At 51.3% G+C, this 13,045-nt stretch overlaps 4 protein-coding genes across 4 annotated transcripts; 2 read left to right on the top strand and 2 right to left on the bottom strand.

The window, feature by feature from the left end:
* Nucleotides 1-427: 427 nt before the first annotated feature.
* On the bottom strand, nucleotides 428-1,048 carry SCP_0603190 (hypothetical protein; the record flags this gene model as incomplete). The annotated part of the gene is made up of 3 exons (XM_027759453.1): nucleotides 428-478; nucleotides 549-960; nucleotides 1,011-1,048. The coding sequence occupies 3 exons, from the start codon at nucleotides 1,046-1,048 to the stop codon at nucleotides 428-430; spliced, it is 501 nt and encodes a 166-aa protein (XP_027615254.1).
* Nucleotides 1,049-2,193: 1,145 nt separating this feature from the next.
* Nucleotides 2,194-3,181, top strand: SCP_0603180 (V-type proton ATPase subunit E; the record flags this gene model as incomplete). The annotated part of the gene is made up of 5 exons (XM_027759452.1): nucleotides 2,194-2,247; nucleotides 2,304-2,521; nucleotides 2,576-2,890; nucleotides 2,973-3,060; nucleotides 3,119-3,181. 5 exons carry the CDS (start codon nucleotides 2,194-2,196, stop codon nucleotides 3,179-3,181), a joined length of 738 nt encoding a protein of 245 aa, XP_027615253.1.
* Nucleotides 3,182-3,451: 270 nt separating this feature from the next.
* On the bottom strand, nucleotides 3,452-5,482 carry SCP_0603170 (Probable ADP-ribosylation factor-binding protein; the record flags this gene model as incomplete). The annotated part of the gene is made up of 5 exons (XM_027759451.1): nucleotides 3,452-4,239; nucleotides 4,302-4,386; nucleotides 4,446-4,724; nucleotides 4,920-5,283; nucleotides 5,337-5,482. 5 exons carry the CDS (start codon nucleotides 5,480-5,482, stop codon nucleotides 3,452-3,454), a joined length of 1,662 nt encoding a protein of 553 aa, XP_027615252.1.
* A 1,214-nt stretch (nucleotides 5,483-6,696) lies between these two features.
* On the top strand, nucleotides 6,697-8,057 carry SCP_0603160 (hypothetical protein; the record flags this gene model as incomplete). Its single annotated transcript, XM_027759450.1, has 4 exons — nucleotides 6,697-6,725; nucleotides 6,776-7,687; nucleotides 7,742-7,750; nucleotides 8,051-8,057. The coding sequence occupies 4 exons, from the start codon at nucleotides 6,697-6,699 to the stop codon at nucleotides 8,055-8,057; spliced, it is 957 nt and encodes a 318-aa protein (XP_027615251.1).
* Nucleotides 8,058-13,045: the final 4,988 nt, after the last annotated feature.

Raw genomic sequence — 13,045 nt, 5'->3', positions numbered from 1 at the left:
ACTGTATGGTCAGTGACGGGGCCGATTTGAGAGTTCAGAATTCTGGGAGATGCGGACAGGAAAAGGGGCGCATAAAATCCATATGGCATCGTGGGCGCGATTGGAGGAGCACGTCAGAGGGCATCCAGTCATCTTGCTTCATATTTTGCGCTACAGGCGTCTTCAGCCTTCAGATCATAAATACGAAGATCAGAACTCACCTCCATCTGAATACGTGGATTATAGCGTTCGCTCTGAACGCGTGTCGCTCCGTGCATTCTCCGAAGATGCATTTCAGATTCATGACACCTCTCCTGCGACTTGAATGGGCACAAATCCACCAAACACGTGTGCTGGATTGATTGTAGATGCTCATACGCGATGTGGAGGCTGAAGGCATTCACTCTGTTCGAGTTAGCGTTGGTGCTCTTCCCGCATGTGCATGAGACTACAGCTCCATGATGTGGTGCGTGACATAGGCGAATGTGGTCACGTATACCTTCCACCGTACCCTGAAATAGTTGGGTGCATGGTTGGCCAAAGCAACACCTGTATAATCTGTTCGTAACCAGGCTCTGAATGACCAGAGGGTTGTTGTCATCGTCCTTCAACATCATGTGTTTATGATATGGTATCCAGTTCACCTCGTCGTATGCAGGCCCATTTGTAGACGGAGGCGAGAGAGCTGCGACATCACGGGCAGACGAGCTAGACTCTACCTCAGGAGGAGGACCATCGTTCCAGCAGTGAACCGTGGGGGTAGGCGGTGTAGCGGGCTGTGCTTCTGCATCAAGCTGGATTGGCTGTAATGGCTTTTTATCATCCTGCGTGGCCAGTTCAGAAAACCGGATGTCATCTTGCATCGCAGAATAGATGTGGAAGTCTGTTTCAACGATTCTTTCCGATTCACGCCAAGCGTCCGTCAGATCCTGGTCGAATTCGGCCATCAGACGGTCCTGTTCAGCGCTCTGGAAATAGTAGCTGTAAAGGCATGAGCACGTCGATACCCGATAAATGGAAGAGGCACGCACTTCATGTCTTCACTATGCTTATCTGGATCGGGGGACATTGTGTCTTGGAGAATTATGCTAGGCGCATGTAATAGCCAGGGAAGATGATGGTATGTTGGTAAGGTGTGGAGGCAAATGTTCAAATGAACGCAAATGAATGAGGCTATGGCCAGCCAGTCTCGTGATCCAGACGTTCAACCGATGGCCACGATGCGATGACAAAGGAGATGCCTCGTTAGCATGCCAACTGGAAACTCACCAGAGCGCATTGATGCTACACTCGTGTAGGTGAAGGGTGGTTATGACTTAGAAGGGAAGAGGGAGGTTGAATGGCATCCCCACATTGCCCTTCAATCATTGTTGGATGTCGTCGCTGGATCTTAATAGGTCAACATCAGACAACCGCACTAGGCAGACTGCGAGGTCCATTCATTACAACCTGCATGGCATTCACGTTGAGAAATCTCTCCAAAGTGTAGGACGAAAATTTAAACGTGTCCGTTTGCAACAACAAGCACATCCCTTAAGACGGTCAGTTCAATACAGGTTCTCCAAAATGCTGGACCAGACTGTAGACCCACACGTTACACCGGTTTTCGTCTGAACTTGACAGAGATTGACCACATGTATTCGTCTTCTTCGCTTTGTGATGAAGCAACAACTAAGCATAGGATAATCACGGGTAAGTTTCATCGTTCGCAGCATAATTAATATCAAGTGTTGGCAATCGACTCAGCCTTCGCGTCAAGCTAACGATGGCGCGGATGATGTCCATCGACCACTAGAATATCGGAAGTAAATTCGGCCAAATTATTACGGTACAAAGAACAGACAACGTACCTCGACTCTGCTATTAGGAAGGCACCAAATTCAGTTTGTGTTCAGCATTACTTAGTACCTCTTAGTACCCCAGCTTCCCGTCGTAGCTGTGTAAACGTTGTGACGCTGTTCGCGTCGTATGGCTTCAACGGGAGTACGCAAAATTCTTAGCCCAGGATAATGCTTGCCAACAGGCGTAATAGAGTTTTGTCGACCTTGAGTGAGAACAACTTGAAAGACTCAGAAGTCTCAGAACGCAGACCTAGTCATGCAGAGTCGACATGACACGTGATCGCATCCCTTTGAGCGCTTGTCTTCAGAGTTGTGCTCATTATCTATCCTACGAGGCCATTAGACTTGCAATCACTCCCCCAGAACCATCGTTATGTCTGCTAGAGCTTTGAATGACGATGAGGTTATTAGCGAGATGAACAAGATGGTGAGCATCCTCCTGAATACGCTCCCGCTCCCGATGGCCAAGAGCAGTCTTCGTAGGTTGCATTCATCAAGCAGGAGGCGATGGAGAAGGCGCGAGAGATTCGAGTGAAGGCGGACGAAGAGTTTGCTATCGAGAAGGCAAGCACCCCTATGGGCATGCTCTTACGGGGAACTGACGGTGTGTTTCAAGGCCAAGCTCGTGAAGCAAGAGCAGCAAGCCATAGATACCCAGTACGACAAGAAGCGGAAGGGGGCCGAGGTCGCACAGAAGATGTGTGTGTCCTCCATTTGTAATGATTACGTTCAACTGACTCAGACATGTCTTGTAGCACCCAGTCAACACTGACGAACAAGTCCCGGCTGCGGCTCCTCCAGCAGCGCGAAGAGCACCTGCAAGACCTCTTCTCCACGACCCGCGAGTTGATCGTTGACCTCTCGCGGGACCAGGCGCGTTATGTGCAGTTCCTCGAGGGCGTCATCACGCAAGGCTTCCTCCAGCTCCTCGAGCCTGACGTCACCGTGCACGCGCGTGGGTTGGATGTTGAGGTCGTGCGACGTGCAGCGGACGGTGCCGCGAAGCAGTACACGGAGGTCAGCGGGAGGACGGTCAATGTTACCGTAGTCGGGTTGCTCAGTGATGACATGTACGTGTGGATATTGCATGGGGTGCTGCGAGGCCTCGCGCAATTTTTGAATAAAATGCTAACGAAATACATCGACTTGCAGCGCTGGCGGTGTCAAGCTGGTCAGCGGCTCGCAGCGCATCACGCTCGACAATACACTAGATGAGCGTCTGCGACTACTGGAAGACAGGGTGCGCGATCCGGCTTTCTGACTATAATTTTCGTTGCGTTGACGCTGCCACTGCCCAGATGCTGCCAGAGATTAGGAATAACTTGTTTGGTCCTAACGACAACCGTAAATTCTACACATAATGTGCTGATACTATGTTTCCACCTCCGATCGCCGTCAGAACCTCGACACAAGTCGCACGATGTATGATATCAACTGGATTCCTTCAGCCTGTCATTCACGTAGGCATGTCGTGACGCTCGAAGCTCATGATAGAGCACGATTCATCCTAGATGTTGGCAATTCGACTACACGCCCTTACAGCTAATAGACAACACTGATAGATATAGACGTTCATCCAACCCAAACTACAAGAACCCCCACAGCGCATTCTCCCATCCCGGCACACAAACTCAGAAGAGGCCCACAAGGTCGGCGAATGGATCCTTCCCTTGCGTCTGCGGTGCCGCGGGTGTACCCGCCAAGTGCTGCTGCGATGGTGGCTGTGAACGACGCTGTTGTTGTTGTTGCTGCGGCGGCGCGGTTTGCTGCTGGATTTGTGGGTGCATCGGCTGCATCGTCCGCTGCTGCCCGCCAATACTCGCGCCCACGCCGATGCCGGAACCGGGCGCCGTACCGGTAAAGTAGTTTGGCGCGGCGGGCACAGCCTGTGCGTGCATCTGCGGCGTGCCGGGTAGCCTGATAGAGCCGTATGGTGGGTTATGTGGTGGGGACACCGTTCCTGAGCGTGCGGCCTGGTTAGGTGCGGACGAGCCCATGATCATGCTCATGCCGTAGCCATTCGATGTCGAAGGAGTCGGGGCATGCATGGCCACCCCTGTCCCGTTGCCCATGTTCATGCCCATCATGCCACCCATGTTCGTGCCTGCGGAGGGAGCCATGCCCATGCCTATTCCCGCACCTGTCCCCGTGCCCAGCTGTACTGGTGGTGTGGCAGTTTGAAGTATGGGATTCGTGGTACTTGGGCCGAAGAGACTCGCGAGTTCGTCAATTGGTGCTACCTGGGCGTCCGAGCTTGACGGCGTTGAGTCGTCGAAGTCGATCAGCGACTCTGACACGCCGTTTCCAGACGCGTATTCGGTGGGAATGGGGTTTGCCGCGGCGGTGAAGTCACCTTTCTTGTATGACTCGTAGCGGTTCAAGACGGTGTTGATCTGGTCGTTGATCTGCAGGAAGGTATCTGCGAGACGTCATTTAACGGTCAGAATGAATTATGACGTGGAGAAATTGAACAGCACTTACTGAGTGATTCTGGATCGTCGGTCTCTGCATTTGATATCCAGCCTTGAATTTTTGGCCGTGCGCTGGAGAGTATCGAGGCCACTTGCTGTTACGATGGGCACAACACCTTGAGTTTCTCGTCAGTGTTAGTGTATTACAACTCACCTCATACACGTCGCCGGTGACAAACCTCTCGCCCCGCGAAGTATCCACATTGTCAAGAATTTCATTGAGCAATATCACCTTGCTCTCCAGTTTGTTAAGTTCTGTCAGAGCTTGCGTACGATAATCTGGCTTTGCCTCTGGGTCTACGCCTGCAAGCGATTTCATAAGCTCCTGTGCTGCGGCCAGGTCTCTAGGCGTCCCCCGCCGTATGAGCTCCTGGAGCTTGGCAGACTGTGCTTCGCGATCTTCGCTCTCGAGTTCATGCGCCGATTTGATATTCTAAAAAGCAGGTTTGTGTAAGTTCAGACATCAACCGACTGCAACAGTTAGACTGTCAGAAGCAACGGGGGTAGCATGAGGGATAGATTGCCCCAGCTTGTGAATGGGTTGACAATGGACCCATATCAAGGTGCACAATAAAGATGTGAAATGAAAGACACGTTCCGCAGGACATGCAACGAAGAATACACGCACAGAAGCTGAGGCGATCGGGGGTTGCCTGGGATGTGGACGGAAGCGATATCCTTTGAACGTGAGCAGCCGATGCATGTCTCTGATATTTCCTAAGTCTTCTTTCCATCTCGACTCCGTGCATATACCCTCCTTCCAGTCGTTGATAAGATCGAGGATCCTAGACATGACCGGACCCGGGAAGGGCGGAGGGCGCTCAGGAAACCGGCGAACAAGTTCATTGAGAAATTCTTTCGTGGAAATCTGGAGATGGAAGGGGTATCCGCAGGACTGTACGAGCGTTTCTAGGAGTGCAAGTGACAGCATGGCGATATGGGGATTCCGGTGGTTCACCAGCCGCGCGATCAACATCGCTGCATCTCGCGGCCTGGTCACGACCATGAATTCGGACATCGGAGATGAACAGCATGGAAAACGTACGTGTTGGCCTTCTTTTCGTGGATGTAGTTCGCGACCTCGAGGTGTAAGGCATAGTTGGGCTCGGGTAGAGAAGGGTTGGTAGCCTGAGTAATGAGGATGTCTAGGGGGGTGACATTTGATGTCCACGTCGACGGCGAGTGGAACATGGTCACTGAGGTAGAGATAAAGTTAAGGGAATCAGCAGAGAACGAGACAGACGGAGCAGAGGCCCGCGGACCTGACGTGGTGGGCGGTAAAGGCGAAGCGCGCACTCGCTGGGCGCTCGCGGCTGAGCGGCGATCGGGCTGTTTGCCGACAGCACAAGATGTCACTTTTCCATGCATGATTGGTCGTGCTGGTGTGCTGCTTGCAACAAGTTGGCTCACCGTGGTACAAGTCATTGTGCGCATGTTTCACCATCCACACCCACCTGAAGGTGAGTCTTTCAGCGGTCCTTCCGTCCCAAGCTACAACTATCTTTGTAGGAACTGTTGCTTGCAATCATGCTACTTTGCTCAGCCCTCGCTGGCAACTTGCTGACCGCAATTTTGAAAAGCATCCTCATGCAGCTCATTCGCAGGCGGTATTGACAACGGATGTTCAATGTCTTCATTCAGCTTCCAGCCTCCCCGGCAGTCCTTCTCGGATGTTTTGAGCTCAAGAGGGCAGGCGTCGATTTTCCGAGTACGAATATTTACGTTTATGAATCTTTTGTGTGTGCATTGTGGATGCTGCAACCATTGATATGTCAGATCGAGATCAAGAGACGCAAGGGATGTCCTTCGATGAAACAAGTGAGTGGCTGTTCACTTTGCTTCTGATAGGCTATGTGCAGTAACATATGGCTATAGACGACACAGCCAAATTCGATGCCATAACAACCAGATTGAGTCATTTTGCCCATTGTTGAGCCCCAGCCATTCGTGGAGACTCCATTGTTCTGTGGCTCAGAGTATTCAATTCCCTTCACGGTTTCAGAGTGCCTCAAACATCACCACGTGGGTACCATTCGGAAAGACATCTCGCCCACTAGGATAGCGTCGGACGTGGAGAAAGGAGGTTTCGACACTGGGGAAATGTCTATGTGGTTTGTTGGACACGTCAAAAAATTGGTACGGATTCAGTTCCCTCTCAAGTGTGCTCACAGAGATTTATTGCTTGCAGATCGCGGTATCACACTGATGAGCCGTGCAACTCATCGCTCGCATGCTTCGAAAACATGGCATGCAAGGCCTGCCCAATAGGAAGCGGTGCTAAAGTGTTATGTCAGAGTAGCAGAAGGGGTCTCCTTTTCTTTAAAAGCCGGCTCTGTGCACAGTTCTTGCTCACTTCATCTAGGTCACTCACCACTTTTCTACGGTTCAATTACGGTTCAATATCGATGTCTCGTACTCCATCTGCAAACCCGCAGTGCGTGTCATTTTTCAGCCATAGGCGAACGGTTGCTCACGCATGGACAGATACGCTTTCAACAGCGTCGAGCAGGATTGGTTGGTCTGCCAACCCGACGAGAATGTTGCTAACGCCTGGTTCGAGGCAGAGCGAATCATCCGTTCGGACACTAACGCCTGGAATGAAGTGCAGTCCAACGTCGATTATTCTCTCCGGACGTACAGTGCGCGTCTGAATCCCGCCGCAGGCTCCTCGCGCTTATCGCCACGCGACAACATTCAAACCGGGGCCTCGCATCTCACCGAACCATTGCGCCCTCGTTCTGGAGAGCAAAGGAAAATCTATAATTCGTTCGACGAAGTCAACAGGTTCCATACAGGTCTCTCCGCTGATTTTACTGTTCCCCGGTTGTCTCGCTCGGAACCTGCTCGTGGTGCACCACTGGTCTTCCAACGGTTGCAGTCAGAACTTCCCGCTCCTGGAGCTTCCTGGCATCAGTTGGGCGCGCACGTGAACGGCGCTGCAGTAGCCCAATATCTCCCAAACATATCTGGTATCCCAATCGATTCCGTTGGTGAGCTGTGGCAGTTGTACCTTTCTACCCCGAGCTCGCAGCGATATCACCCTCACTCTGCACCTCGATGCCGCCGCGAGGTCCTGAAGGATTACTGCACATGCCATGTTCAAGGGTGCAACAAATTCTTCAAGGGCACGTATGAGGACGTAGAGAATCACCTCGTCGAACATGGCTTGCGGCCCGGCAAGAAAATGTCGTGCGGCGCGGTAGGGTATCCGGCCGTACTCCCTTCTTGCCAAAGTGAGATGGACTCGCGTGCACTGAAGAGACACATCGTCCACACCCACCACAACTCTGTGCGGTTCGTGTGCGAGAAGCCTGGGTGTAATTATATCGTTTACTCTCATTCCGCCGGCTCTCATCCATGCCCCCTTGAAAAGAAGGTCATGAGCCGCAAACCTGAGTGAGTCGCATCCCTCTCTTATTCTTATGCATTTCACGTTGATACCTCAGATAGCCAACGCCAGTGCGTCCATCAATCATTCTCTTTTCTTCAGTGAGCCATCACTGGGTCGTCTCGCCAAACGCTATTGGCTGTCAAAATGCTGTGGCTTGTTTCTGCACGGACCAACTTTGATTTAGTCGCTCTGTGTTTCTCGGTTGTTGTGATCTCTCTTATCAGCTTTGTGCTATTTGTTGTCTTGTTTTGTAGATGTTGTAGAATGTGGTGCTGTCCGCCGTTCTGCGTTGTCGAAAATGTGCTGTCTGTGGTCCGTAGAGCTCATGTTTGTCGCGCTACTTGTTGTCCAATGCTGTTCACCAATAGATTGTAGATGATTGTTTGACTACGGCCAGTGGAAAATCAGATCACGCCTCACGCACTTAGATGGATTTGTATAATCCTTGCGGCGGCCCGCAGAGTCATGTGGCATCATTCTATTTGGGCAGCTTGGAATGCGCAACAACTTCGAGACTTATAGTAAGGGACGTACAAATTCTCCAAAATACTTCTATCCTGATCAATTCAAACAAACACTGAATGTGCGGCACGCAGCATTGCCTTGGTAAGATGGTACGTAACGAGCTACGCATCGGGCGTACGCGTTGCGTCCAAATTGTATTGTACGTTCTTGCGATACTTTGTCACCAAGTCAGCGGCCGTCGTAACGTGCACGTTCGCGTGAACGATCTCCTACTTACTCTGCGTCAGCCTGTTCAGGAAGCAGAGGGTAATCGTCCGCATACCTCAAGACAATGATTAAGCTCGATGATAGTCTCTGTGCATTTGTCCTGCTAAATGTCAGCGACTCTGCGGCGTAGGCAGCCTGAGGAATAAGTAGACCTACGGCGTTCTTTATGATGCGCTGAAGAAGGACGTTCTGTCTCTCTGCGTGAGGATTCTCCATAGCTGTTGGAGGCGCGACTACCGTAAATCAAAGAGACGACTCGGAGGACGGACGTACCGGCTGCCGCATTCAGATGTGCGGATCCAATTTCGGACGGATGTTCCGATTCCCTAGTCTCGTGACCAGACGTTCACGTGCGACTTACCGAAAACGGACAGAAAGAGAGAGTCGCACAGCAGAACGTCTGGTGAAAGTCGTATAGAGGGGGGGGGGTATATAACGCTCTCCTGGCTGTAGCTCCCGCGCAGCGCGTGTCACGCTGGTCATCCCACGTGTACCTGCACATCTCCTGCCTCCTGCTGATAAATATTCATGTACATCAGAGAATCGGGATTCCTCCGGATGGAGGATAGATCTCCTCGGCTCCATCCGGAGCTGGATGGAGATTGTACCTCTGCATGGAGATGCCAGCTACAGACAGAGAGAGCTAAAGGCCCCAAGCAAGCAGATGTATCTAGACAGCATTGATATCTCTTCCTACATGCTCTATGAGTATTTTCTGAGAATATCCAACAACTCGAGCCTGTCCCTGGTGCTCGCGAGTATGTCCCATGAGCCACATGCTGTCTCCATCCAGCTCCATGCAGAGATGTGATCTCCATCCAGCACGGCACGGAGACGGCCTGCTCCGTATGATGGGGGGGATTTCCATCACTCCGGGGCTCCGTCCGCTACCATATGGAGCCTATGGAGCTATCCCAAGTTCCTGATGTAGTATGCAACCATATATGCACCCCGAACTGTATTCTAGCCATCAATGGCCCGTGAATGTGCCGCGTTCGAGTTCGCATGTTTCGAGTTTTGGCTGAGGTCACACCCATGTGACATAACCCCCCCCCCCCCCCCCCCCCCCCCCTTTCTATACAAAAGTCACCAGACATTATGATGATGCGTGCCGAGATAGGAGGCAGACCTCCTATCCTTATATAAGCAAAAGGCTCACCATCCCCACCTCATACCCGATTTAGTGAAATCGGAAAGTCACCAGACGTTATGATGACCCTCCACACAGATCCTAAAAAGGGTTGAATCTCAGAATGGCTGGTTATGAGACTACCGATTCCCTAAGGAATCAGTTATTCCGATTCACTTATGAATCAGGTTAGAGTTCGTGAGTTGGAGCGCATGCTTACATAATGTTGTACCCCCACCTGTTTTGGAATGTAATCTCTTCCGAGCTTATCTGTGTTCCGCTTAAGTTATCCACTCCCCACTTGAGTTATTCCATTTACACTGAGTTATTCCACTTCCTGCTTGAGTTATCCCGCCCCCTGTTCACTCGTGTTCTTACATTTGGCATTGTTTTCGCATTATTGATCTGCACCTGTTTGGTTTTATCCATTTCACGTGATTGCGGATGCTATTTGAAGTACATATATATACTGAATTTAATGAGTTTTCCGGTGTATCAGTATACTACATCACTGTTTATTCCCGTCCCCATGCACAACATCCTCATTCAACTCGGGTGGCTGTTGGCCCATTTTGCAGCTTTTTTAGGTGTGTAACTTTGTTCGCCATGTTTCAACCTTAGCATATGCTAATACTTATTTTACAGCTAGCAAATTGTTTCTGAAGGGTTTGTACACCTTTACAATATGTCATCATTGACATCGGTCTGCTGCTGTTGCGTGCCATAGGCACTCAGTATACCATTATTCGTCATAACAAGGCTACATATCATTTGCGTGGTGGCACAGCTGAGCGCGCAGTCTTGTTTAATGCCAATTTGCTTTGCTCCTACCCCATTGTGGCTGGAGTGCATGATGTTCTTTGCACAATGTTGCGGCTTCTTCATATTGGGCCAATTCGGACCTTGTCACCATATGTGTTCCATTCCATGTTTTTTTCTTTTTTTCTTTTGGCCTCATGTGTTTATTGTCCGCGAGGGCGAAGCCCTATGGTAGACATAGTACTAGTGTATGTAGGGACGAGAATACCTAAAGGGAATTCAGTGTAAACATAGTGCTCTGCAAAGCTTGAGAGGCGCTATAAGATGGTATAGAGTGGGTGAGTATAGTTAGAAGTAAGAGAGGAGGAAGATAAAGGCCGATAGGCCACCCTTGGCGATTGAATGCTAGAGACCGGGATCTAAACCTGTCGCACTTTTGGGTGACGGCTTACTGTCCTGGACAGTGTCTCTTGCTGCGTACAGGGATCCGTCCAGTGGTCCCCCACTGGCCGTCGAAACTCCTCCGATCTCTGGGGCATGAAGGGGAAAAATGATGTAGGTAGTAAGTAATGCATGTACAGCGTGAGTCGTTCATCTGGTGGGTCTGTCAAAGAGGCTTGTCAGGAGTAGATGGCAGAGGAACAGGGTCACTTCTCTGGTAGGTCATTGGACCGTTTGTCTGAACTGTCGAGAGGGCCAAATATGCCCAGGAATCTACCGGTGGTGTGGATGTAGCAAAAAAGCGGTTTCATAGCCTTCGGATTGGTGAGTAGTCGTGACAAGGATCCTGCAGCGCTGAGCTCCAGTTGGAGCGCATGTCATTGGCCGGTGTATGCTGTGCAAGTGAGAAGGAAGTGCTGAACGGTCTCGAGGGTGAGATGACAGGCTGGGCATATCGGACTCGGAGTCTTGCGGATGCGGTGTAGGTGTTGGTTCAGGCCAACGTGACCTGTTCGGAGTTGCATGAGGAGGCTGGCGTGTCATCGGGGGAGATTCACTATGAGCTTCCCATAGTTCTTGGATGGGAGAGAGGCATTGATGCATGCAAACTTCTGTCCCCATTCGGATTCCCTCCAGTGCGTCTGTGCAGTCTCTTTCAGCCGTGTCATGTGGTATTGGTGTACTTTTGAAACACTGGTTGGGAGATGGCTGTGCAGGGACTGCAGGAGGCAATTTCGTGGACTGGAGTTGCCTCGCGCGGCCGCTTTGGCTTCCTTGTCTGCTTGTTCGTTTCCTTCGACGTCCTTGTGACCTGGTACCCAATGGAAGGTTAGGTTGTGGCGATCGATGGCATGTGTGCAGTAGAGTGTGTCAACATCGTGATGGAGCATGTCAATCAGATAGTGGCCTGGTGCTGGTTTTCGCAGCTTGGTAGCGAGGATGGATGCTTTGTTGTCGGCAGCACAGGAGGCCGACCGTACACTGATTTCCCATTTCAATAAGTGGATGGCCAGGACAAGGCCGACTACTTCAGCCTCATAGACCAAGTGCTCTGATGATGGGCCCAGATGGTATCTAAGTACCTTGACAGTGCTGGACCCAGGACAGTATAGGACCGCGGAGGCTCCAACTCCCCCATCAATGTCTGATCCATTGGTGTATACTTGGATCCCTCCTGCGTCAGCCCATTTCAACTCGCTGTCTAATGCCTCTGCTTTGCTGGGAGCAACCTCGACTTGAAATCTCGGTGTCCAAGTAGGGTGTAAGCGTACTGGCTGTATCTTCTCCATGTTCCCCGGGAAGATCTGGTATGCATGGAGGAGCTCGTGTAGGGGGGAGCGGTGGCTCTTGACGTAGCGGGTGCTAGCTCATGCGACTTGGTCGTGTAGGGGGTGTGACAGGGGAAGAGTGCAGAGTCAGGCAGCCACTCTGTGGCAGACCTTGTCAATGAGAAGGCGGAATGGGAGAAGGGAGGCATGTGCATCGAGAGTGTCTGTGGCTGTGGATGAAAGTGCTCCTGTGATGAGCAGGGCTGCTTGTCACTGAACGCGAGCGAGAGACTTGATCGCTGATACAGATCTGTGTGTCTTCGACTGTCCGGGAAGGGTGTGCATGGGTGTTAGGAAGACATCCACTGCGTACAGCATGCGGGGTACAGCGACACTGATGTACAGGTGTCGCATGTATGGGTAGGGGATGCCTGACTTTGCCTTGGCGAGGCGGCAGAACTGCTGTACCCACGTTGTGCCTTTGGCGAGCGCGTATGCTGTGTGTTCGCGGAAGCGAAGGTGGTGATCGAGAAGAACACCGAGGAACTTGTATGTTGACGTGGGCTGTACTGTGCAGGAATGTAACTGGAGAGCTGGGCCTAGTGATGGAAGCCTCGCTGAGAGGTTCAGCAGGCCGAATTTGTCTAGCAAGAATTCAGATTGGTGGTCTGCTGACCACATCATGGCCCTGTCCGAGCGATCCATACAATGCCATAGGTTGTCATGCGTTTCTTCGAAATTCGAACCTGTCACTATGAGGGCCACATCATCGATGTGTCCCAGTGCGAGTGCGAGCTTGGCTGAGTCTAGTAGGTCCGAATTGTAGAACTGGTACAGGATGATAGAGAGGGGGCAGCCTTGATCTATGCCACTGAGAATCTCGAAGATAGCTGAGGTGAAGTCGTCAAAAATTAAGCGGGTGCGGCGTCCTTCTAGGCGATGCCGGATCCAGTCTACAATCTCCACTGGGACCCCTCACATGTGCATATTGTGGAGAAGACATTCTGGGAGAGCACTCAGAAAAGCTGCTTTAA

The sequence above is a fragment of the Sparassis crispa genome (genome assembly GCF_003851025.1).
Source record: "Sparassis crispa DNA, contig_000005F, whole genome shotgun sequence".
In the NCBI taxonomy this organism is placed as follows: domain Eukaryota; kingdom Fungi; phylum Basidiomycota; class Agaricomycetes; order Polyporales; family Sparassidaceae; genus Sparassis; species Sparassis crispa.
Note: the sequence above shows the minus strand (reverse complement) of the source record. Positions and strands in the feature narration are given on the sequence as shown.